Raw genomic sequence first — 27,308 nt, 5'->3', positions numbered from 1 at the left:
ATACCCGTGTTGCAGCAAACCTGCTGACCAAGTGAATTTCCATTTGGCTCATCGAATATCCACTGTAATAATCTTTAAAATATTGTTAAATTTATTCCCCCTTTACGTAACATTAGGGTTTGTGAGATTTTAGGTTTGCTACTACAATTATTGCAATAAAGTGGGCTTATAGCTCGTTAATAAGTAAATACAAATTTCAGACTCGACCAAAATGTGTCCATAAACAAGTAACCTACAACGGTTTACTCATACTCCATAAGATTGACATGGGAATTTCAAATTTATATTTTTATGAATTGTCTCCGGAGCCATTAAATTTAACACTTTTTAATTCATTTCCACTTCATCTTAATCTTGAACCAAACCTGTTAAAATTAAAAAAAAACAATTAAAATCTTTGTTGATAAAGTTTACCTGTTACAGCGTCCAAGAATTTGTTAATAAAATCAGCTTGATGAATAGTGATGTAGCCTAGATATGTATATAAAACTGTATAACTTTAAGTACTGTATAAGACCTCTGTAAATAGTTCTTAAGTATATATAAGGTAATTTTTATTTAATGATGACTTAACCAATACAAATTGTACAATAGTTTGTTAATTCTGGCTTAATAAATTACTTGATTTGATTTGATAAAGCCTACTCCCTATAGACTAAAAATGCTAATTTAGACCCACATAGCATCCATAAAAAACGGACATTTTGCTGAAGTATGACGAAAAAGCATTTATATTTTCCTCGGAATTTGTTAATTTTACCAGGTTGATTAATATTTGACGCTAAGACCAAATATGGCTTAAAAATTCCCAGAACGCTTAGCTTACATTTAAAAACATTGGTAGATTATCAGGATGAATCTATGACATACATTAGAAAGAATGTTAATAAAACCCGTCGACTAAAATACAATTTCAAGTTAAAATCTTTAAGGAGCGAAATTCCTCTGATGTTGAGGCAGCAACATATTGATTTCTCTTCACGCAGCACCATCCCTTCTCCCAGCTCCCTACTCTGGCGTCGTCCCACAGCTACTCCAGCTCTTGATTTTGTTTATTGCTGTCCCACATTCCTGCAAAAATATTGCGGTTCTGACCTCTCCATTTCTTGTTTTCTACAGAAACTGCAACAAATAAAACCATTATTATAAATCTTGGATTCCAGGCTTGTGGATGATGTTACTTTAATTTTATACGTTATATGGTTTTCTTCTACTGCACACGATTCCGTTTTATTTGTAATTTAATTTTCGTGTCTAATTATGACATAGAACTATATTCTCATTTAGAATATATTCTTATTTAGTCCTCAGACGTTTCTGAAATTGGTAATAAGATTAATTAGTTTAGGTTAAAATATATTCCTTAGTTTCAAGAGCTTGAATGATATTTTTAATAGGTAATATTTTTTTTATGATTTTATGAGTTATACCACTAATCTAAAACGTCAAAGAAATACTAGAACATAAGGTTCTTAATTTTAACTATCTAAATAGTAATTGAGAAAAATGATCAAAATGAAAATTATGGTATATAAAACTTATAAAAACATTAAAAAAAGTTTGCAGTATTCTAAAATCATAATTGGAGAAAAATCAAGAAGTAACTAGGAGGAGATGTCATACTTGACGTGTATGTTTTCAGTAAAGCGTATGTAGGTTCAGTATATTTAGAATGATTTAACATAATCTTGTAATGGAATATAAATTCAGGGATCGGTTGAAGTACAGAGGTTCCTCAGGGAGTTCATCTTCAATCGCTCGGCTTTACGTTAAATACACCTTCCACTAGAATACCTCAAAAATGTTCAGCTCTCTGCGTAGCTGGTTGCCAAAGCTTTAGTAATTTTCAGGGTTTGAATTTTCATTTTGAGTATTTTATGGTGCAATAATAATTACGAAGGCATCTGTACCAACAGAAAGTGTTTTGTGAGGATTTAAAATGTAATAAAGTAGTTTCCGCTTTTATATAAAGTTTTAGATAAAAAATATCAAGAACTTAAACAGATTTGACATGTTAAATAGATTGTAATACTGTTGTATATGGTTGACTCGTGACTATTATAAGTAGAATCAAAGATTGCTACAATTCTTTATTTTCCTTGGGGATAGGAAGTAAATCAAATTATTTTGTTTGTGATAAGATTGGTGTATAATACGAGAGTTTTCTTCTGTCATCTTAATAATGCATTAGATAAAATTAATAAATTTTACGTTAGAATTGGTATTGTTTACAGCATATGGTAAAATAATAAAACACTATTTTTCAATGTGTTAACATTTGTAAATAAATAATTCTCTAAACTAGAAATCAGCAGGGCATACAAGACCTCTAAAATGATGGTCTTGATTTATTAAAACAATAAAAGCCAGATTTCTATAACAATTATTACAAAATTACAATTACATTATAAACAAAATTATGAAAATGTTTAGAAGTATTATTGTTAAAAGTTATATGACCTTTATTACAATAGCAGCACCTGTGTTTGTATGGTTGTGAGAATAGATCAAGATTACTAATGTAGTTTAAGATAACTTACATTATAAACAAAATTATGAAAATGTTTAGAAGTATTATTGTTAAAAGTTATATGACCTTTATTACAATAGCAGCACCTGTAGTTGTATGGTTGTGAGAATAGATCAAGATTACTAATGTAGTTTAAGATAACTTGAAAACAGATACAACCCAACTACTTAAAATCGTAAAGTGCTTTTGATAGAATGCTACAATGGAGTAAGTAATGTTTAGAAACCATGCAGTCCTAAACCTTAAAAGAAGTAAAACTATTTAGATAGTGCAAAATAAATTCTTGAAATGTTATATCCCATAAAATCCCATAAACATAGTTCAAGAAGAGTTTTATTAAGACTAGAGAAACTTCGAAAGGATAATGTCTAAGGGATGTTAGCTAATGAAGTTCAACAAAAGGCCCAAATATAATTACTTAAAAGTAAATTATTCAAAGAAACGTTGCCAAGAATAAGCCCTAGACATCTTATCTTCATAAATAGTCATCTTCGTTCTGTTAGTCGCCGTCGTTGGTCGCCTAAAACTGAAATTAATATGGCCGTTCATTCAGATTCAATTTAATTGAAGTAATCAAGTCACCTGTTAAACCTCAGACTCAATAATCTACCTCTGACCACCAACCTTGAATGATTATGCTAGATAACGCTGAAACAAGTTTTCGTTTAAAATATTAGCTTCACTATTATATTGGAATATTTTATTTATTTAGAAATATGTTTTTAGTTAGTTAACTAGTTTTTTAAATCAATTTTACCAGTTATTACATGATTTTATACCTTATAAAGCTTAATACGTAAATCCATAGGGGGGCAGTGTTTGACTTAACCCTACTCTCACCCCCAATGGTCTTCAGGGGGGGGGGATCAGATCTTGATGAGTCAATGCCTCCATCAATTCAATTTGGTGTCAATAAAATAAAAAAAGGTGGAAGTACAAAAACATATTATCAATATTGTAGTATTGATCTAAGTTTTGTAATCACAAAATACCTTAATGAATCCACATCTAACCCACTTAATCAAAAATAAAACAAAACATGATTGAAAATATGCAATATCAAGTCTCAAAAAAGTTACTTAAAAAAATAACAAACAACTAAATGTTTTATTTTGTTTTAAAGTAGCACTGTTGAGAACCAATCAAGGAATGCTTCTGCTCTGCCAAACATCGGTTATGTAAAGGTACAAGAGATAACACAATACCACAGCTGTTCACCCACCACAGTAATTGAAATGTACATTATTCAACCACTGGGTTAGTCGACTGTCTGTGTATTTAACCGTAAAGAGAATAAGATATAAGTAGCTAGGTGGTGATTTACATACATCATCAGGTCTTATAGGAGGAAGCTGATTTTATTATTTTGTTTAAGTGAGCTAATTAGTCAGGTAAATACAAAAACGTACGTCTGAGTGAAAAATAACTGAAAAAAGGTTTATTTATCATACAATAGTAAAATATATCGAATATTTAATACGTATTGGTATAATTAATAATGATATGTAAGAAGTAGCAAAAGTACAAAAACCTTTAGATGAAGAAAGATCTTCATTAATATGGGATATCTGTAAATAAGGGTTTAACCTTATAACAAATAGTATGACAAGTGCTTTTTACCATAATTTCAGTAATAGTTGTTTGGAATATTGGATATGACCATATTTGTACAATAAAATCATACTGATATCAATGTACATGTATTTATTCAGCAAAATACTTCAGTTGTTCACATATTTTGTGCTTTATGAGAAGATTCGAAAACTGATTGCAAAAGGCTTATAAAAGTAAAATTACTAAAACTACACAACTTTAAGGTTTGCTGCACATGAAAAAGCTGTTTATGCAGAAAATTAATAAGAGACAAACACATGAATTGTGGTATTACCATTATATCATTATACACTTTTTCGTGCATAACCTTTCATATAATAAATACTTGTATAAGTAATATAATATAAACATTAATTTTTTAATAAAGTTTTTCAAATATTATCATATTAGTACATCATATCCAGTTGTTGTTAGAATATAAAATGAGATATAGTAGGACATTTTATTTTACTGTCCTGATTTTTGTTTTATTAATAATATACAAACTAATAGCAAAAATAAATATACAGCTACTGCATTACCGTAAAACAATAGAAAGCATGTCACAGAAGTAAATCGTAAAGCAATGGATTACAACGGTATAATTAGCATTCCGTAATAGAAGAGACTTGGTAATATCTGTTCACAAAGACAATATCAATCAGCTGATTGGTTAGTTAGAGTTCTCGCTTCCGGTTTGTTAAGGATGTTTGCGAATCTCGCGTTGCTTTCATTAGCAAGTTGGTTTGTTTTTGATTAAAGCCATTCTTACAATCTGAATCCCACAATGGTTTGAGTGGAAGCTAAATACCTTAAAGTTATAGAGTAGTTTGATTCAATTGTGTTTACAGGGGCTTCCTGAATTACTTAGGTCGGGATTAAATAACCAAAGCTATAGGCAAATCTTAATTTTAAATTGATCTGAATATTACTTATTAATTGTCTCATGGTCAGCAGAAAATACAATTCCATGTGTTATCAATTGTTGCGAATTTGTTTCCAGAACTTTATGCGAATAAAAATTTTAAGCACAATAACACTAATAAAATAAACAAGTAGGTTTAAAAAATACACAAAACGGTAACTATAAACAGATGAAAAAGCTGATGAAAGAACCAAAACTCAATTTTTTTTAGTTATAGTCTTTGAACATATTATTTACTTTGATCAAGAAATGTTCAGTTTTCACAATTTTTTTTTAATGACTTTTCCAATACATATAATTTGTTATTTTGGAATAAATAGCTTATGCCTTAAGATTAGAAGAAACGCGAATTGCATGTCCTTTCCAAGTTCATAACTTAGAGTTTGATTAATTTTAGGATTACTTGAGCTGAATAACAGTTTTGTTAAAATATTTTATATGGGAAGAGGGTTGGTGAACACAAGCATTTTTAAGAAATATTTTTTCTAGGGAGTTCTTCCAGTGGAAAAGCGAATAAGCATGATCATCATTCGATTTAGCCTTAACAGACAAATACTGTGTAGTCAGGTTTAAATTAATTCCCAACAATCACCGTGAAATTGCAATGAACCTCTTCATAAAAATTGCTTAATGTATTTATTTGGTCATGGTATTATACAATTTATTAAGGCACAATGGTTATGTTTCTTGAAGCAAAAGTCCTTTAAGACTCATTAAACAAACGCTATTATAACTAACAATAATTTTAGACCACATAACACAAACTTGAATAAAAGATGGTTGAAGTTTAGGTATTTTTAGCCCATAGTTTGAAACCACGTACATGACAAAAATACAAAGATTTTGAAGTAAAAAGAGTGAATAATTAGGATAAGAAAATATGTTTTTTTAAGAAGGGAAGAACGGAAGAGGAGTACCGGCAGACGAGATTAGAAATCTCTGGTCATGACATGGAGTGGTACACTAGAATTTACTGAGCCCCTTGAGGTCATTTTAACACGTATTATGATACTTGGATTAAATTTGGGACAGTAAAAAATAATCTAGTACCAACACAAGAATAATCACGTACTAATAAGTGTTATATATGTTTTGGGGTTTTTGGGTTCTAAATTTGATTAGGTAATGTTTTAGTGTTGGTTAAAGTGCACTTTTAGTTTCACTGGGTTACCTTTCTTTTTCTAATATATGTATTTAACTGCTTCGAAACAGACACTTTTAATAAGTATAACATTGGACAGTGTTTTTTTACATAACCAACAGTATGGACATTGATTTTAACCTACAACCAACCCTGAGATCGGTGTATATTTCTCTCTCATTAAACTTAGATTTTCATTTAGGACAAGAGTTCAAATTTTTAAAATTGGCAATAATAAAAAAACGTAGTGTATTTAATCGCTAAATGACAAAAATTAGTAAATATATTAAAATCTCAAATGATACCATGTAAAAGACGATCGTAACTAATTTTGGTTGGCGGTTCATTGAACACCGTACACAATGAGACCGATAAAATCGGTTACCAAATTTGGAATAAGCAGAATATTGAAATAAGGCTACAATTATCTCTATCACTCCTATTCATCAATGTTAAATAATTTTACCCAAGTCTGAAGGAGCAAAAATGCACGAGAAATAAAACTAGTATTTGTTTTAAAAAGATCACATAATGGTTTGGTGGCTCCTAAAGTGCTATTAGTTTAGTAGTTTTGTTCTCCAGCAGATATTGTGCTGAATCCCCCTTTCTCCCCCTATTTTGGGGGTGGGGGGGGTGAGGTTTCTCACAATCAAACCTGATCGTTTGAGAGCTGCATTTCCACTTCCTGATTGGCTCAGACTATATAGAGTATTGATTTATTTCTTCTACCTTTTTGTGGCCGTGAGATTCATGAATTTGAAGGTTCCATTAAAATATAAAATCTGTTTCCACTAATTGTTTTTTATTATTCGTTTCGTTAGATTAAGTAAGGTTGAGATCGTTTGATATTAAAATTTACGGATCAAGTTAATCAAAGAAGTACTTAAGATGAACCTCCAATCAGGTAAAATTATGAAAGGAATTATAATACAGTAATGTTATCATTCATTCTCATATCTTCCTAACACTTTTGCAATTCTTAAATACAAATGATACAGTTGAATATATTAGCACATAACCTTTCTTGATCTACCTGTGATTAGTGGTTAAATATACATAAAAAGATTTCCAGATTAATACTCAAGTAAAAAACTACATTACATTTAGTATGGTAACAATTTCAATTTCATAAAATTCGATTATCGGGTTGGTACTAAACGTATTTTTAAATATATTCTAACTTTATATCGTGTGATTTGGATATCAAAGCTTCATTTGTAGAATAATCTGTAATAATAAAGCTCTTGATTGTAACCTCATTGAAGCTAAATATAAAAGAAAATTTCGTGGAAAATAGAATGGAAGACCTGCCTAGTTTTGATACTGAATTAGAACATCTTTTAAGTCAAGATAATTTAATACATTCAAGCACACAAATTATTATGAAAAAACACTTCATTTAAACAAGCCCAGTTGAATGCAAGTGTGGTTTTGCAGACTTAAACACCGTCAGACAATTCCACAACAATGAGAGGACTATTGACCTGAATATGAGGGTTGTCTCTATGTAGAGTAGTGGGTCATTTGAGCAAAACCCAATACTGTTTATAGTTCTAAGCAAAGTAATTGCCTTAAATTGAAACAATTAGTTAAAGACAACTATAGTCACATTAAAACATACAAGTGTGAAATTTTACTTCTTCCTTTAATGATTTTATATACTGTTTCAACTTTGGAAACAACAGATTGATTTAAAGTATTTTATTTATTTGTGGTACAATTCTAAAGGTAGCGTGGAACGTATTTGAGCTGTAAATTTTTTCAGTCCCTGTAAGAAAAGACCAGATATTTTCTTTGCCTTTATTCACGGTACTTAACCAAAGTTAATAAATAAATAAACCCGTTATATTTTACCTAGTTAAAAAGGCAATCAAAATCTGTAAATTAGATGTGAACAGGAAAAATAATGGGAGAGAATCGCTGTCAATCTAACTAAAGTATTTGCAAGAGTTTGGAGATCTCTTGCATTTTACATTCCAAGAGTGTTTAGGTAAGGGGTCGTTCCCTCCAATGGCCAGCTATTTGGACGGTTGTAAAGAGCATTGTGGATCTTTAGTGGTGGCTAATACGTGTGGGACTAGGATCAACAGCTTCCAAAGCTGGAAACATAACAAATTCTCAAAAGAAACCTGCTTTCTAAATGAATTTATGGTTCCTTTTATAAATTATTATTCAGTAATGAGAACACCAACTGATAGAGGTTTCATACCATATCTCCAAAATAGATCCTGTTAGTTTTAGTGAGGTATGCTATATGGGAAAAGCTACTAAGAATGATTTCGGAAACACCTAAATCCTACAACCCTAAGACAAAGAATTGAAAAATATAATGATAAGTCATTCCACGCTTATTAATTATATTTGCAATTATAGTTATAGTTACTAATTATTAGTAACAGCGTCACACTACAATATAAAACATAAGAATTAGCTGACAATAGACTGTTAGTCTACTATGACTGACCAAACCGACAGCCCATACCCATCCATAGCAGCCCATACCTATCCATAGCAGCCCATACCCATCCATAGTGTCCTCTTACCTTGCAGAAAAAGATGTATATATACCAACAGCAGACTAAGAAAAGTGTAAATGTGTTCGTTTTATTCTTGTGTGCTACTACAAGCAATTTGACCATCTACTCAGCCAGTGAGAACTCTTATCACGCACAGGCCTGTGTAATAATTTTATATTTATAGATTGAAATGCTGTATTGTTATTGTAACAATAATTATTAATTATATTTGATAATACCATAAGCATATGGGCCCAGAAAAGTAATGTTTTTATCCCTTTTTCCTAGCTATGGATAAATTGAGATATTGGATTATCAGGATATATTAATTTGATTAACTGATTTACAAGTTCTCTAAATGTAAATGTTGAAACGTTTCACAATGTATTAGCTTAACTCCAGGTTAAAAACAAACCTGTTATTCCCTAGAAAGTTGATAATACTTTTTGGCAGGGAAAAAAGCTGTTTTAAGAAAATCAATTAGTATCTTTGTTGAAAGTATTAAGCATTTGCTTGGCTTGGTCCTAATTTTGAGCAACAAAAGTCAAACGCAAAAATAAATGTGATAAATTTTACACAAAATACTTATAAGTTGACTTCGTGACATTTTATAAAAATATTAAAATAAATAAACTAACAAAATAAAAACATATAAGCTTAATACTGAAATGTTATAAGTAGTTAGAATTGATAAATAAATAATAAGTTAGTTTTTTCCCAGAAACACTGCGTTTGTTTAAAGGTCAGAGTAAAACTGAAACCTTCAGTAATTTGAGCTCTGGACGTTTAGTAACAATACAAGAAAATTGTATTCTTCATCTTGGGTTCTTTGTCTTCCTGGACGCCTCCGTAATTAACTCTGAGACATTGTCTTACTCATCGTTGTTTTGTTTGGTCTTTTCCAGTTGTAGAGTTTCTCATTTTTAAAGAAAGAATAGAAAAAGGACGTATCAATAATTTTCTTTGTTTTCACGACCCGGGCTATTTAGTAACAATTTTCATATGATAAAATATGTAATTGTTTTGGTTAAAATATCATAAAAACAAAGTAAATGTTGTGAGAATTCCAAATTGTTGAAGTGTGTTAACTGAATATAAAAAGACTATTATCAAAGTAAACATAAATTAAGTAATTATTTATTTAAAGAAGGTGTGATTTTCCGGTGAGAATCATGGAGATTAACGAAGATTTGCACCACAGTACAAAAGGCACGGTAAGATACGACATGAGGTTTTATTCAATATAAATTATCTATTGATAGGTTTCATTTTTTTATATTTATATTTTGTATTCTTTGTTTTTAATTTTACATATTATTTTCTTGAATTCATGAACAAAGTTGTACTTCATTGTTTCTTGGTCTCATTTTTTAGTTTTTTTTTTTACTTGCATTGGTTTTTATGACTTTTTCTTTTATTGTTGTATTGTTATAATCAAGGTTATATTGTACTTTAGACATTTGTCAATTCTTTTAAATTGACTGGACGTTCGTTTGCATCTGGATTGAAAGAGAACAAACAAGCATATATAAGTAAAAGTACAACACCAATGAAGTCAACAAACCACAATTACACACATTTTACAAATAGGATGACAATACAAAAAGTTCTAAGCAAAGGAAGTATAAAGGATTCAACCGAAGAATATCTCTTAAAAGAAAGATCTGTAAATATTAAAATTCTAGAAAATAATCAACCAAATTAACACAAATCAATCTATCTAAACAAATTACCATTCATTAAAGTCTAAAAAGAAATAAGTTTAGAAACATGTCACTGCAAGGAAAAATATAGTAACTTCAGATTGCACAGTTGTTTTTAATGTACTATCTCAATAAAAATTTAATATCATTGATAAACTATTTTTAATTAAATCAAGAACAACGGGATGAAAAACTACTAGAAAGAAGCTTCCTACGGTACAAAACTGAATTAATTGTAGGTTATTTTCTCTTGGAGTTAATTAAGAAACGGTGGTGTTTGACCTTTGCTGTATCTTTTCAATCTATGGCGATACAATTAAGAACGTGATAGAGCTTGGTGATGATCAATAATATGAGTGTTATAAGCACACTTAATTTATTACGAGGTTTTTATTTAATTAATAATGCATTCTTTTGAACCGGATTATTTCGGATACTAGTTGATTATAAATTGAGTATTTTATAGCGCTGGCAAGGAAAAAGTATTATCAAGGCTAAATTTGCAATAATTTAGAGTAACGTTTGGAATAAACTAAAAAAAAATCGTGTTATTAAGATAAAGTTTAAACACATGCTGTGCATAGAAGCTATTAATAAGAACAGATTCAAAATATAACTATACAACAAATCCCAATATAATTTATAACCTTTTATCAAAGTTATTTTTAAATTCATTTAGGTTTAAAATAAAATATAAGAACTTTGTCGAAATCTAACATTTTTAGAAAATTAATAATTGTTGTGAGATATTATCTGTAAAAATTATTTATCCTTTCATAAATCTACATAAGTGTTTTTTTTTATATGAATTTTTTATATCATATAATATAAATTTTCGTGAATGCAGTATACCTAATAACCTAACCCACGTGGGTTCACCTGAATTAGATTGTGTATAGAAACATATTGTCGTCTAATAAAATATAAAAGTAATACATTTATGGTTGATAAAAATTATTAATTTTTGTTTCAACATTAGTTTTATGTCATATTGACAGCTGATATATTCACAAATATATATATCAAATGTTTTATAACAACTAAAAAATGCTTATTGTTTTAAAAAATAACATAACCACCAACTTATACAAAATAAATTAAATCGTATTTTTGGATAGAAAGACAAAAACCAAATCTAGACTGAGAGCACCCCGCGTGGAGTGACTTAATAATTACACGCGTGCTTATAATGTTGGTGAAACAAAATCTTAGACAAATGAGGACACTTGGACTCCCCCCCCTTCCTCTTAACAAGGGGCAGATCTGGGGTTGTAAAAGGGTGGTGATTGTGATAAAGAAGACCCGTAAAGACTATATTTGTTAAGGTTTAGGGTTTTCATGGGATTACATAAAGTAATATTCCCGTAAATACTGTTTATTTAGATAAAGCTTACAGAAAGTTAATAAGCTTATTATCTTTCGTAATATTTTTTAAACAAATAAACCAACGTTATGTTGCCAAAACATGAAAATAAAGTTGTAAACGGAAATATGAGGCTTAGATCATAAGAGGTTTAAATGAGAGAAGAACGAACGCCTCTTAAGAGGTACGTCACTCAAGCTTCTTATTTTGGCGGGTATTACCTCCTATTTCCCGCGCTTTGGTGGACCACTAGTAATGTTTGGAAAACACTCCACTCTTGATACGTGGTTATGAACATCTGCTGGATCTGGTGATGGCAGGCTGAAAGTTTTATCCTTTCATAATATTTATTTTTATATATTATAAGAAATCTGCAACTTTGATCAGCGGATTTATACAAAACACAAATTTAATTTCAGAATCTTTTGCATTATATAACATGTCTTCATGATCCCAATACATTTGAAGCAGTATGCTTTTACGTTAACCAATAACAACCTAAATAACATTAAATCTTTAGTATAAAACTTTTCTTCTATTACTAGCCTAATAATATATTTTGGAAATAATGAGTTTTATATATATTAGATTCCAACATCTTGACTGCAATTTAAGGATGAAATCTACTCTATTTATTGGATTTTGACTGTTTCAGAAATCGTTATCTCATGTAAGTTTTATCGAAGTTTTTTTAAATCACGATATACAATAATTATTTAGTTATATAAGAAGTCTCATTTAGGGAAGTAGACTGAAGTATTTTTGTTTTTATGTGCAAAGATTATTGATGTTCAATTATAAAAAAATATTTATTTAAATATACATTCTAGTACAATGCAGAACTGTCAATTATAATAACCATGGCAATTTAATCACGTGGAAATTAAGCTACAAAGTACTATATAACATTCTATTTTTTCTATTTAGTGCAATCTATTTGTGAAAATTATATGCTTATTTTTTTGCGTTTAGATAGCATTAATAAGAACATTAACATTTTTAAATTATGTTATATATTGGTGGAACTGTTTTATAGATATTAGATTGGTATTGATCCAGGTATCAGACAGTGTCTCTCCAATCATCATCAGACCAGACTGGTTTGATTGTAATGGTAGTGCCTAATCGAAATCGATCAACCCCTAGGCCTACTATCTATTGCATTACTGTGAGGAATGTTGATGCAGTAAACAATTAAATATCAATACAATGGGTTATTAGGGTTCCTATCATTTATGTTACTTCTGAGGAATAACAATTATTAAAACCTTCATATAATTATGTTTATTTTTTTATCGGAAACAAATAGTAATTGTAACTCGACTATATAAATAATATTGCATAGTAATAAATTAATAAAAAGAATTGTAGAAAATATACTAAATAAATGGAAAAATTTACAAAATACGTAAAATGTGTTTTCCCGATGTCTTATATGTAAAAACTGAGTTATTCCTTAAAGGTCAACGTTCTTAGACCCAATATAATGGTTTTCACGTCTACAGTGACTTTTTAAGGATGTAGTATCAAAGTAGTATACAGGTCGATACTGTAAGGTATGCTATCTGTGAACTGATTGAACACAGTACCAGGTGCCACCTGGAGCACAGCTCAAACGATGTTGTCAGGAGTAATGTCAACGCCGATCTCAGAGATCAAGGAGGCTCGGCAGTCATTCCACCTGTAGCAAAAGTAGAAGGCGTGCTTGGCAGTTTCTGCAATGTCGGGACATTACATATAGTCCGGACAGGCGTCTCTACCCATTCTGTGCAAAAAAGCCCAGAAGAACCCATGTTCCGATAAAACTGGGTCATAAAATACCCGACCTTACCATGCTTCCGTTCCACCATGCCTGGATGCTTAAAAGCATGGCGGTCCAACTTCACTAGATTCGGCGTCCCGTTCGCGCTGCCAGCGATTAAAACTGCGGTCGTGTTCATTTTTGGCAAGAGTATCTCTGCCTACTTCAGGTCTTCTGTGGTAGATCGCCTGTCGCTCCCTCGCAAGATGGAAGACAGAGTTGACACCGGCAATCAACATGACTGCAGGCTCAGAAACCGTGTGATAAGCAGAAGCAATCTCAAGGGTGCAACTCTGCAAATGGGTGCAGACCTCAGAAACGTACAAGAGATTGGACAGCAGACACCAGTGAGTGGCGTTTCACATAAGCCTACTTAGAGGAACGAATCCTTTAATGGCTTTGTCCAATGTTCGCTTGATCTGCTGGACGAAATACATTTTGCTGTCAATAATAACACAAAGGTATTTGGCATACCACATGGTCTTCAGTTGGGCGTGAAGCAACTGCACAGAAATGACAGTGGGAATTATATTCTTGGTTTGGACCTAAATCCTGATATTTTCAACCGTCAGTGACAATCCATGGACTTGCATCCAATCGTTGCCATGGAGTATCTCGTTTAGCTCTGCCTCTTCAACGCTCCTTCTGCAACCAGAGCAGTGACGTCATCGGCGTAGCCAACTTGTGGCTCACCATTTGGCATTTCGAGTCTATACAGTGACTATAGATTGAATAGAGGGGGAAATAATAAAACATTTAATTTAAAAGCAGGCTGTGTATGTTGGGATGGTCAGGGACAAACGTGAATTTTGAAAATCTTATTATGTTAAAAAATTTAGAACACAATTAGTAAAAATAAAAGCTAAGCAATACCATTCTTGCAGTTTGTTACGGAAAACGTCCTACGCCTGAAGAAAGTAAGCCAAATGTTTCAGGTGAAATTATTTCTTGTGGCTTAAATTCTCCTTCATATCAACAAATTAACATAAATGTGGATAAAAAGAGTGACCTGTGAGAACTACTTGTGTTAAAATAATTTGTTTTGACTTTTACTCACACGTGTGTCAATCGAAATTACATTGTTTAATATAATATAAATGCAATTATATGTGTATGGTATTGCAGTGAGGGTTTTCAGGAACAAGCCATTGAATCGAAAATGCTTGAAAAAGGCTGAATTACCTGTACTATGTAGTTAAGATACAAGTAATCAATGATAATTGATTTATATTTTATAATAATATTTTATAAAAAGTTAAAATATCAAAATGCCCAAGTTGGCTAGTACAAATACACAGCATTTGTATTGGATTTTGCAGGTAAGTTTTAGGTGAATAGTTCGCCTGGTACTTTACAAGTTTCTGTTTCCCCGAGGGTCCTTAGCTATAACATCCGTCCCTTGGGTAACCTCGTCTCGTGTTGCATACTAACAAACCTCCCCCCAACCCCTGATCGTGTGACGTCATAGCAATGTGGAGCTGGCAGAACATTGAGTAGAAAGTATTAGTTGACTCAAGGATTCGTGAGAATGGACATCTGAAATTGGATTGTCAATATGAATAACAATTCATCATTAACAAAGTAAGAAAGACTTCAACAATCTGATGCAAAATATACCATCGTGTAATAATTTTTGAACTTTTAAAATTCAACCTAAAATATCTTTTGTTATTATCAAGTGTGATACGAAGGATTGTTTGGGTTTTGCATAGCTAGATTGTTATTACATTAATTTCAACATAAATCAAGCAGTATATATCTTGATTCAATTACAAAAACAATGGCATTTTTTAATTCCATGTAAAAATTTTTTGTTTGGGAACTCTATAGACATTATAAATCGATACATATTACGATTCGAACCAAATTATCATATTTTTAAATAATCACTATCAAAAAAATAAAATATACTAATTATGATTAGCAAATAAATGTTGTTGAAAATGTATTTTATTCTACTGGAGACCATATATGCCTCAGTAACTAAAATCTAGTCAACTTTTATTCACTCTACAGCACTCAGTCATATATATCATCTGTATTTTTTTACCATACCGAGACAGATTGATAACACTTTTCACTATTGCAATATACAGTTGATAATTAATGGACCCATTAAATATGGTTCAATAGTGTACGAAGACAAGAGTTTGGGAATTGAATGTTCACATTAAATATTACAATCAAACATGTAAACTAACAATTATAACTCAACTAAAGGTAGTTGGTATACGTGGAATTTAAAATAATTTCCCTTCCAGAACCCTCTGATCGAATGTGTAAATGTTGACAAACAGAGATGTAGTGACTCGGCTCCCTTGCGTCTGATTTTCTTGTTTCCTGTTGAAACCAAACACTGTTTTTCAACTAGAACCTTCAGGTAAAAAAGTACGACTCCAGGTTAATTAATCATCTAGACATGAATATTATTCTTATTCAAAACCAATATGGTCTCAGAGCCGGTCGCTCGACCACTCAAGCGGTTGTGGAGTTTGTACATTATGTATTTTCCAACCTTGAACAGCGTAAACCAGCCCTGAGTGTATTCTGTGGTCTTTCGAAAGCTTTCGATACAGTTAATCACGATAAACCTGAAAACTGGAAAAATATGGTGTTCGAGGAGTTCCCCTAGCTTGGTTCCGATCGTATCTTTAAAATAGGAATCAAGTACGGGGTTCCTCAGGGTAGTATTCTCGGACCATTGCTTTTTATTGTGTATATTAATGACCTATGCTAGTGCATCTTCATACAGCTAAATCAATATCCAATGGGGATGTCACAACCTTACTGTTTGGAGGTCCATGTGCCAATTTGCAATCCCGAGTTGAAGAGTCAGTTGGTTCGCTTATAAGTTGGTTATCACTGAACAATCTTAAACTGAACTCCGATAAGTCTGTTTTCATGCAATTCCTAACTCTCAATAAGATCCCTGTATCCATACCGTTGGATAAGTTCGAGATAGAGGAGTGCTCTGTTGTGAAATTTTTAGGTATAACTGTGGATAAAATGTTGTCATGGTCCAACCATGTATCACAGCTTTGTGGCAAGTTGAACCAAATCTGCCATGTGCTTAGGACGCTGCAACCTCTTCTTAACTAGGAAATGTTAGTTGCAGTCTACTATGGTTTCTCAGTTTATTTCAAACGTATGGTATTGAAGTCTGGGGTGGTTCTTTCCATGCTGATAAGGTATTTTCCGTCCAAAAAGGGCAGCGCGTATCCTCAATTTCTTACCACACCTCCATTCATGCAGAGGAGTCTTCCAGGAGAACAAAATTTTAACTTTACCTTCTATATTCGTATACAGAGCATTAATATCTGCAGTAAATTATCTGAAGGATGTTCCACCGGTTGGTCAGTGTCATAGATACCCCGCTAGGCACGAATGAGATCTTCGTACTCCATGTCATCGTCTGACCCTCTCTGAAAGGAACGTACATTTTTTCGGGGCCCTTCTTCTATAATAAGCTTCCTGAAGAAGTAAAGCAGTGCAGTTCAAGGTTGGGTTCTAAAGGTTTTGGGAAACAGCTGAAAACTTATTTGTTGGAAGGGGAGTTTTATACTATCAAAGAATTCCTGTATGCCTGATCTCATTAAACATAGCATTATTATTTATTTGTTTAAATGTTCTTTAGAATAAAATTGACTTAACTAATTATGTTTTGTTTTGTTTTAAAAGCTTACTAGGCTACTACATAATATGCATTATAATGTATTTGACGATTGAGATGTGCGTTGTATCATTTTTACCTGATTCAAGAATAAAATATGTCTATGTCTATGTCTATGTCTATGTCTATGACTCCAAAAACCTGATGCCAAATATTCAATCGAGGAATAATTTTAAGCTTTTCAAATTCAAGCTAAAATATTGCATCGCTTATAGGCTAAATATTTGTTTTAGCATTTATTAAGAACACTATTTTTTTATAGAATGATGAAAAACCTATTGTACGTATCCATTTATACTTTCCATATAATTAAATCGCCTTATAGTAAATTAAACTAAGAAACTAAATCATAACTACTGTGTATTATTTGTGTATTATTTTCCTTTTCTATTGAGTCCTCTTTTTAATTTTGTGTAGAGTCCAAATATTATTTTGTTTATCTAAAAAAAAAATTAACAAACTAACATTTTGATTAAAATGAAATCAAACATTTTAAATATTGCAAAAGGGCTCATCCTCACACACAGATATAAGTTTAGTGACAAATACTTGTTCGTGTCATCATTAAAAAAAATATACCAGCCTATCGCAATCAATACCTACTATAACACCACAATCAACTATTGAATTGAGCTAAGGAATCTTTCCTGTAAATTTTCTTAATGCTAGTAAACTACTTCATAAGCTGTGTAACATTTATATACTCTAAAGGTATATTCTTATACCCTTACATATTACACAACATATCTTACGCAAGGTTGACATATAAATGATTGTTTGAATCTTCTCAGTCAATATAAGTTTGAGAAATGTCAGGAAAGAAGACTTACAGTTTTACCTCACAACATGACTTGACTGACAAAGGCTCTGACTTACCAAGCTATAATCTTCTTATTGAGGATTTGGATCCAGAAATTCAGAGTCACTATTGTTCGTTCTGTCACTTACATTACAAAAAAATGTGTTCTGTTGATGTTCATCCTTTTTGGCGCTAAAATCTTATACGTCACATTATAGTGTTTTACATTCGTAAAATTATTACTAATAACTACACTTATTTCATCGTTTAGAGATTAAAAGTATTTTTAATTCGATAGATAACAAATATCTATCATAGTTCTTTTGTTATACATTTCATGATAGCCATTTAATTTATAATAAATAGATAACAAATTTCATATTATACAAGGCCTTGACAAGCCTTGAATTTCAAAGATTTGTATACATCTGGTAGTGGCCTATTGGTTATTAGGACAAATTTAATTTTTAATAAAAGCCAATATAAAAGATTTCCATCAAAGGTAGATTCAGAATAGCTTACTATTAAAACTGTAAGTTTTGACCAAAAACAAAAATAAAATCCTGCTTTAATAAACCAAAAGGGAAAGGTGTTGTTATATTCTACTGTATTTAAAAAGTTTATCTTGAAAATAGTTAAAGTTAAAATTTCACTTTTCATCTCATCCAATTAAATAAGTTCGTCTAATAAAATATATCTGTATGGATTCTGCGTTAATTAATTATCTTATTTAGAATTTCAGGATTGTCGTATTGATGTATTATTTGTTTGTGACTTCAAGATCTCTTAAACACAAGTGTGTCTTACATTAAATCATAGTTTTTGTCAGATAAAACTAGTGTCAACCATTACTATATGATTAAATAAAAGAACTTTCACATGAGGAAGAAAATCAAAAGTTTTTCTGACAAACCCTTAACATACATAAATATAAAATAGCAGCAAATGCATTAGGTACGCTTAATTTTACCATTGCTGCACGGGAACAGTAACAAAACAAATACAAATCCTATTTAGAATCAAACTACAGTAATACTGAGTCATTACGTAACAACTGAAAGTATAATCTAAACCCTATTTCACAATATTCGTTTTATTGCTTAAAGACGTAAAATGCTGATTATTATCTTTTATTGTCAAGTATCGTCATTATAATCACACAATGGTAACGTTTCTTACAATAGACTTTTCTTATATTAATCTAAGTTTTACTTACAGCCTCAATTTAAGTTTTAACTTAAATTGAAGGTAATTTAATTTTTGCCTTCAAACAACAAAGATATCCACATATTTCAGCGTGTTTTACCGTAGTAGGGTGACAAAGGTGTTTTCTACGCAGGTTCTCGTTTTTCTCAAACGAAGCCTTTAACCCAACACTCTTGTCATGTTATGAAAACTGAGACTTTTCCAACATCAATCGTCTGAAGACGTTGAGGATAAAACTGAAATACTTTTTTCCGAATTAAGATATTTGTTAGTTTTAAACTAATAGGAAATATTTAAATACTAATAAAACGTAATGGGACCTTTTCCACATATATCAGAAACTATAAGTTAAATTTTCGAATCCAAAATATTTTTCTGTTTTCAATAACCAGTTTCTATAACTCATATGACTTTATGTATCTCATATTTGAGTTGTTTCGTCTCAAATAAAATTACCTGAGAACTGCCAGAGAACCCGTATGATAATTATAGATGTATTTTGTACCCTTTATAGTTTATGATATTATGGTAAAAAAACTGTTTTGTAATTAAAATTTTAGGAAAGCCGTTTATTTCGGGAGTTTTCAAAACGAGCAAGTGGAAGGAGTCCCGCAGATTTCAGAACTGTAATTCTGTCTTTTGACAACCATATAAAAGGAAAGAGTTTCTAGAGCCGAGTAATTCCTGTAAGTCTTCAACTGTTCTTTTCACCGAGGAGATTTTGCTTTAGAGGAGTGAGATTACTTTTATTAGGCAGGGATTAGATCGCCTGTGAGTTTATTCGGTTTTCACACGAATGTATAAGCTATATAGCACTTGGCGCGTTCACTAAGCCTTTTACGATCATCTTTGACTGCGTTCAATCTCAGGAAAACATTTCAAAATTCCTTTTTCATCAGTTTTTTTTATATTTAAACGACCACTACAAATGTTTATAAAAAACCATGTTAGGTAAGGTGGATTTTAGTTAATTTTACAACGACAACTACTTTGGTTTTACCTTGATACAATAACTTACATAGGTATATAATAATAGTACAGCAGGAACGATGGTAAGGGTGGTTAAATGTCAGAAATATTATGTTCTAATAATTGTGATAGTTATTTTTGTATACTTAATATTCCTTATAATATTTACCATACGATACTTCAATAAAGCAAAATACTGTAGTAATGTCAGTTACAATATTTGATCAAGGTAAACATATGATAGTTTATCTTTTAATACAGGCGAATGCGATGAAGACGATGGTAAATTTAACCTTACCATTGTTGGGATAGTGAAAAGAAAACTACAGTTATTTATTTGTCCACAATGTGTGTAACCCTTTACCATGTTAGATTGATATTTAATGGGGATAAGCTCAGTACATCTAATTACAGATGTTTTATAAAGGATGTGTGGGGTTATTTAGAGACTCAAGTAAACTCCACATCAAATGCTTAAAAATCCACAGAAAGATATTGGACTTCGTGTTCTGAGAAAGATGGCAAATTGGCTCAGTGACTGCTTAGATCTGTGTAGGAGATATTTAACGTACACATAGATATATTGATGTATAATATAATTGTAAGCAAATAAACAAACTCACACACCATTCAATTGTTCTTCAATGATTGTGTATTGTTTCAGCGACATGACGGTGGTGGTGGTCAGTGTACTACTGAGCCTACTTCCGCTCACCCTGACGTCGCAGACTTGCAACTGGTAAATAATAATAGTCACAATCTAATAACCTTTTGAGCAATATATGTATGTGTATGTACACTAGGCAAATATTTATTATACTAATAAATATTTAAAATTTGTATCAATTTTGTTAGACATTCCAATCTTCCAATGGCTTTAATTGAAATGATGAGAATAACATCTTTTTTACTTCCTTTTTTTTCTAGAAAAATACAGTGTATATTTAATAGCTTAGATTAAGTTATAAGTATAGATTTACGCACTAATACAACTAAGCTACTGAAACAATCATCCCTAGGTCAAAGACGTGTTTAGGATGTTCTAAGTGTACAGATTTCTTAATGTAACTCATAGATAGAATCGTTTTTTACATCAAATACACCATAAAGCAACTCTAACACTTCAAATAGTATTTACGCTTAGTTAGCAGAGTCAAATTTAATTACAAAGCCCATTCTGATGTAACAGTTTTTACTTATTCAAATTAAAATTTAAAATATGTATAATTTTCCTGTATAAAACCACTTGACTGTCCTCTATATCATTATGAAAATAAAAACTTTCCTCCTGAGGTTTTTTTTTTAAGATCAACCCTTCGCTGGTAATAATGTACTGAACTAGTTGTAGTAAAATTATTTGTGCTAAGCTATTGCTGTTCCAAAATGGTTTAAGAGCCACACATCAGAACACGGAAAGAACATGGGCCCAAACAGATCAAAATCACTTAAGATGTTTTTGGAAAGGCACTCATTGGAAAAATTGTGTGATAATACATTTTAATAACTCTTAGTGCCCTCAAGAGTTATTAAAATAAAATAGTTGTGTTGATATAAATATACATGTGCTAACTAAAACATGAATATACAGATAGGCTCATTAATAATGAAGCCAACTTTAATTAAGTTTGGAGAGAAGTCTGTGATAGGTGTTTCGTTCCTGATCTTCTTACTTAAAATCTACGGTAGCTAGTACCATCAAATTAAAGACACAATTTAGTTATAGTTATTCTTCTTATAATGCTTTTAACATTTTAATTTTATCAACATTTTACACAGTTGAACTCTTAAGAGAATGTTTGATAATTGCCAGTAATTGATATATTTAAAAATTATGTAGAGAGAGTTTAATGTTTACTTTATAAGACTGTACTTAGCAATTTGTTTTACTTTATTCTATACAATAGTTATGCATGTAGCCCATTGGAAAAATGAACAGAACATTTATTTCTTATGAGATTGTTAGATTCTACACATAAACATATTTTATTTATAAACATATACATTTACAAAAAAAATATCGATACAAATTGTAACGGATGTCAAAGCTACTTCAGACTGGAGTCATAAATCAGCATCTGGAGAACAAATTTGCACTTTAGATCATGTGTTAAGTCCTGCAAACGTCGTAACTGACTTAGCAAAAAATAAAGAAGGATATTGCTAGATCAATCATATGCTATGCATCTTTTCGCAGTAAATAAAGGAAATTCATTTGTATTATCTATTTGAAATGTTTATAGTATTTTTTTGCTCCTGCATATTTTTTATTATAATCATTAAATTGAAAATCCTTACTTGACTTTAATAGCCGTTTCTTTTGCTATGCTGGACACGTTAAACACTCAGGCCCTTGTTAAAGGGTGAATGCAAGGCTAAAAGAAGCCACCAAGCCCCTAAAAATAATAAATATCAGTAAGAATTAATACACTATATTTGTTGTTTTCTTTATGTGTTTGAAAGTTTAAAAGTACGTTAAATAACACTTTTAATTAACACGTTTACTCACAAGACGGTAAATACATTTAAAAGATGGTAAGTGGTGATCGATTTCGATTGGACACTCCAATCATCATTAGATCCAATAGATGAATGACATATTGGCTACCGGAAGTATTGACCAAGGAGATTCTACAAATACAACTGGAGCCAAAATTCACTTGTTTATTAATTAGCTAATTTATATTTTTACATTTTCCTTTATAAATATAATATTTTTCCCAGCATTCATCACAATTACTTTCTTACAATTCTTTAAAATACATACATTTTCTTCCATTTTCCCTAAAGAGTGGTCATTTTGAATAGGTGTTGTGCGACATTTAATCTTTCCGGTTTGTTGTTTTTCCATGCAGACATGGTATTTGAAACGTAAGGAGAGTTTATCTATAAGGAATATATGGATCATGTTTATGTTATTTGTTTATTTATTATTAACGGTTTCATAATGTGCTATACATCTTTTTAGTTTTGTTATACTTGATATATATATTTTCATGTCCAAAAATTATATAATCGTCAAATAATTATAACTTTAAAGTATACATATCTCTTTTGAGCTTTGAACAGCCAAGAAACAAATTTTAAGTGCATACATATACTGTATATAAACGTTTTGTAACTATATTAATATAGAGATGCGTAAAATAATAAATGTATGAATGTCTGAAACAGATTCCATAAACATAACTGTAACTCTTTTCCTACGTAAATTAACACGCTAAGATTTTCTTAGTACTAAAACCACGATAAACAGAAAGTTTCAAGTTGTGTTTAACAAACCATTCTGTGGCTATCTTGAAACTGAAATGATTCAATATTTTCAAGACCCAACTTTTTTAATCACTCTAGAAACCCCAAGTTTATCCTCGCCACTGTTTAGTTTATATTAATTTTCATTTCAAGTAAACTTACTTACCCGGGCTGGGTTAATATTTAATATTGGTTCTTATAGGCTTACAATATTTATAAACAATTTTCTTCAGTGCTTTAAATAACTTCAACTCAATTATTTTAAAAGGTTTACCATCGGCAGTAAATACATATATGAACCAACCAGCAACCATTCATTGGAAATAATGATTTTTTAACCATTCTAATGATCAATCTGGTTAAATGGTTTACAAATAGATAATTTTTTTAAATAATACTTGATAAAAAATATTTTTATTTTTAATAAGCTCCATTACAATTATAAAATTAAAAATTAATTTAAATTCCGGAAATGAATTTATACCCGTCAATAAGATTGGAGTTATCATAAGACAAGCAGTAACCATAACCACATCTTATGCTGTGTTAGAAATTAGTATATGCATTTATGTTATTTTAAGTTATAGTGTGGCAATACCTTATAATATACTCGTATTACCGGTCCCAAGTTTTTATGAATACTTACAATAAACACTACACACTTATCATAACAGTATCCTAAAGTTATTTAAGTATGAGTTGGAAAAATATTACAGTCCTGTATTTACACTACGTTATAGACAAATACATACAAATTCAAAATATATTTTTATCAAACAATTATTTGTTCAATAAGTATTAGATTGTAAAAGTAAGGTTGAATTTCCAAGTGTCACATGCAGGTGCTGAATACATAGGCGTTGACATGTGACAAAAACTCAATTCATTTCGTCGAAATGTTAAATTGTTATCCCTTATTTAATAAACCGAATATGTAAACGATTTACTGAATAAAAACATTTCCAAGGCACAAGCCCGGAATTGTTTTTCAGATTACTTTAGGCTAGACCTAAGGGTTACCTAGGGGATAAGTTTGACCTAGGGGTTAAGTTTAGCTTTTGAAGCTATATAAGTGTTTAAGTATTTTATTCACAGTGTTATATTTTAGCTAAACATGAGGTAGAAACACCGAAACACAATGACATATAGTCTAACACAAAGTAAACACAAACAAGACGAAATTAAACTTATGTTGGTCGAGAATCAATGTATATCATGTATCAAGTAGTATATAAGTATAGTATCAAAATCGACAAATTATAATCAGGTGCAAATATTCTGAATTGTGTTAATAACTCACAATAACAGAATATACAAAATATATAGTATGAGACAAAAACATAGTACAACTTTTCAATGCTGTAAAAATGAATCCAAAAAAAATATTTCTAACTTTATAAAATTCGTTAAAACTTCAAACTAATTAAATATCAAAAGGAAATTTTTGCTAAAAATGTATTCCCGATTCTGTTTTATTTATCATAGATGAAATCAGTAACGAGAAATATTGACTTCTAGTGCAGTATTCTTGAAAGTTTTTCCAAAAATTTAACGTAATTTGCCTTTCATGTTCAGTGACGTTTACTAACTTGATTTCCTATTTACCTTTGACTTGTCTTTTACAAAAAGTTACAAAGAGTTAGTTACAAAGAGAACGAAAATATTGCGAAACGATTGGAAGTTAACAGGAATTACTGATGAGACGAATATTTCACTAAATTTGTTAGTAATAGTCTCAATACTTTTAACTTCAATTAAATAGTTTAACTGGCGATTTTAGTAATTTCTACAAGCATTGAATTGTGATAGATTAGAACATTATGTTTATCGGAAATGTACTTCAATATGAATTCAGTATAATGAGGTATAATGCTCTAGATATGTTATTAACATACGATGTATATTTTCAAATTGGCACAAAACGGTTATTTGAAAATAAGATTAATTATCGTTGACCTGTGTTACTTGAACTTACATTTTATAGAAGTGAAAAGTTGCATAATTATTGGAAAAGTAGATTTATTTTAAGTTTGAATATTTATTTATCTTGATTTAGAATTTGTACTTTTTATATTTTAAAAGTAAAACAATCGGACATACATCCAATAACATAACATCCTATTATCTTGAAAAACCATAAAAATGTTAAAGTTAAACATGAACTCAATCCGAGAAAGTAATATGTTTAGTGGCAAGTCTAGAACCTACGAGAAAAGTGCTGACAGCATCATTACAGTAAACAGATAAAACGATTCTCAGTACATAGCAAATTGACAACACAATAGGTCCAATTGAATCACCCCAAGATGTTCCCAAAGCAGTTGAGGACCTGGCCGTGGCTTATCATATGTCAAACGGTTCTTTTGACTCGGAAGTCCATTGTATCTGGAAGGTGGTGAATACCTTATTCAATGGAATCGATTTCGAGCCACAATTTAAGGGGTATGCTGAAATACTATTATGCATTTTATTTTGTGATGTAAGTATCAATGATATCTCTTAGGATAAAATAAATAATTAGATAAAAGAATTTGTAATGTTGGACAATTTTCAGTTTAGTTATTTATTTTAGAAGAAGCACTATCTTGGGAAATTTATTTCCATTTTCTCGTTCACATGTGATAGGGAACTAGAAAAATGCACTAAAATATAAAGTGAAGTGAGAGATAAACCTAAACAGTAGTTTTGCCAGTCTTAATACATTTTTAATGGGGACATTGGAACATAATTTCCTTGGATTTACCATTCATTACGATATAAACTATGCTTAAGACCAGGTAAATGAGGTAACTTTGTGTGGACACAAATCAATAACCTTTCATTTCGAATGTTTCATGGTTATATATTATTTAAATGACATTTATATTTAGTCCGTCACAATACACGGTTATTATTATACATTGTAATACTTTCTATAGTGCAAAGAAAACTCGCCTGTCCATCATCATATAACACCGGATAGGTCGGTGGTGACAGCAGTACTGTAATGACAAAATAATGGAAATGCACATCTACAAACATTTAATATTTTATTGGCATTTTTTATGTTTCACAATATGAAGTTTATTGTTATGAAACAAGAGAAACCGTAACGAAATAATTATATGTATATATGCATAAAGGCAATAATTTATACCTAGCCTAGATTTACACTGATAGTAGTTTGTAATATTTTATCTAGTCAAATCTACGGTAAAATACTAGTAAAAAATCAAGTAATAGAAACTTTTCGAGTATAAACTTACCAGTAGGAATATACTGCTTGGTTCATTAGACATAGACGATATTTCGAGTACGAATGTAAGGAACGAACTAAGGTCTCTTGAGATTTCCTTCAGAATCTCGTTAGCAGCTTAATCTTGATGTAATTTGTTTTATAAAATGTCCTTCTTCCTATTTATGCCTTCTGTGTTTAATTCGTCTGCTTATCTATAAAGGTATTTCACAATTACATTTAAGTGGATTCTGTTGGTAAATTGATCCAACAACTATTAAACAAAATTATGTAAAAATATACGACACAAATTCTAGTGGAAATAAGTAGGCTATAAATATAATTATCCTTAAGACACAATTTGTAGACAAATTGTTAACAGATCTTAAAAATTATATAAGTGATTTTACTACAGTAACACCCTAACTGATAGGGTCCTTTATATAAAGATGCTTATTAAATACCTTTTTTGTCAAGTTTTGATCCCCTGAAAGTTCCCTTGTGGTTGTGTAAATATATGACAGCTTAGAAAAAATGGGGGAGAATGCGGAGGCATATTACAAAAACTAAAAGTTTACGTGATTGACTTTTCCGCACCAATTTTGCAAGTAATACTCTAGCTAGACAAT

The 27,308-nt window shown here is 30.6% G+C and overlaps 1 protein-coding gene across 1 annotated transcript in view; it reads left to right on the top strand.

Moving 5' to 3' along the window:
* Positions 1–27,308, top strand: part of LOC128998795 (C3 and PZP-like alpha-2-macroglobulin domain-containing protein 8) — a 130,640-nt gene that overhangs the window by 34,786 nt on the left and 68,546 nt on the right. Inside the window, exon 3 of the mRNA XM_054425152.1 lies at positions 20,881–20,955. Coding sequence (XP_054281127.1) covers positions 20,885–20,955 — 71 coding nt within the window. The 5' untranslated portion in view covers positions 20,881–20,884. The remainder of the gene's footprint in view (positions 1–20,880; positions 20,956–27,308) is intronic.

Source organism: Macrosteles quadrilineatus, unplaced genomic scaffold (assembly GCF_028750875.1).
Source record: "Macrosteles quadrilineatus isolate MER2022 unplaced genomic scaffold, UCM_ALF_1.0 Scaffold_7__1_contigs__length_78375512, whole genome shotgun sequence".
NCBI lineage: Eukaryota > Metazoa > Arthropoda > Insecta > Hemiptera > Cicadellidae > Macrosteles > Macrosteles quadrilineatus.
This window is presented reverse-complemented; position numbering and strand designations above follow the sequence as displayed.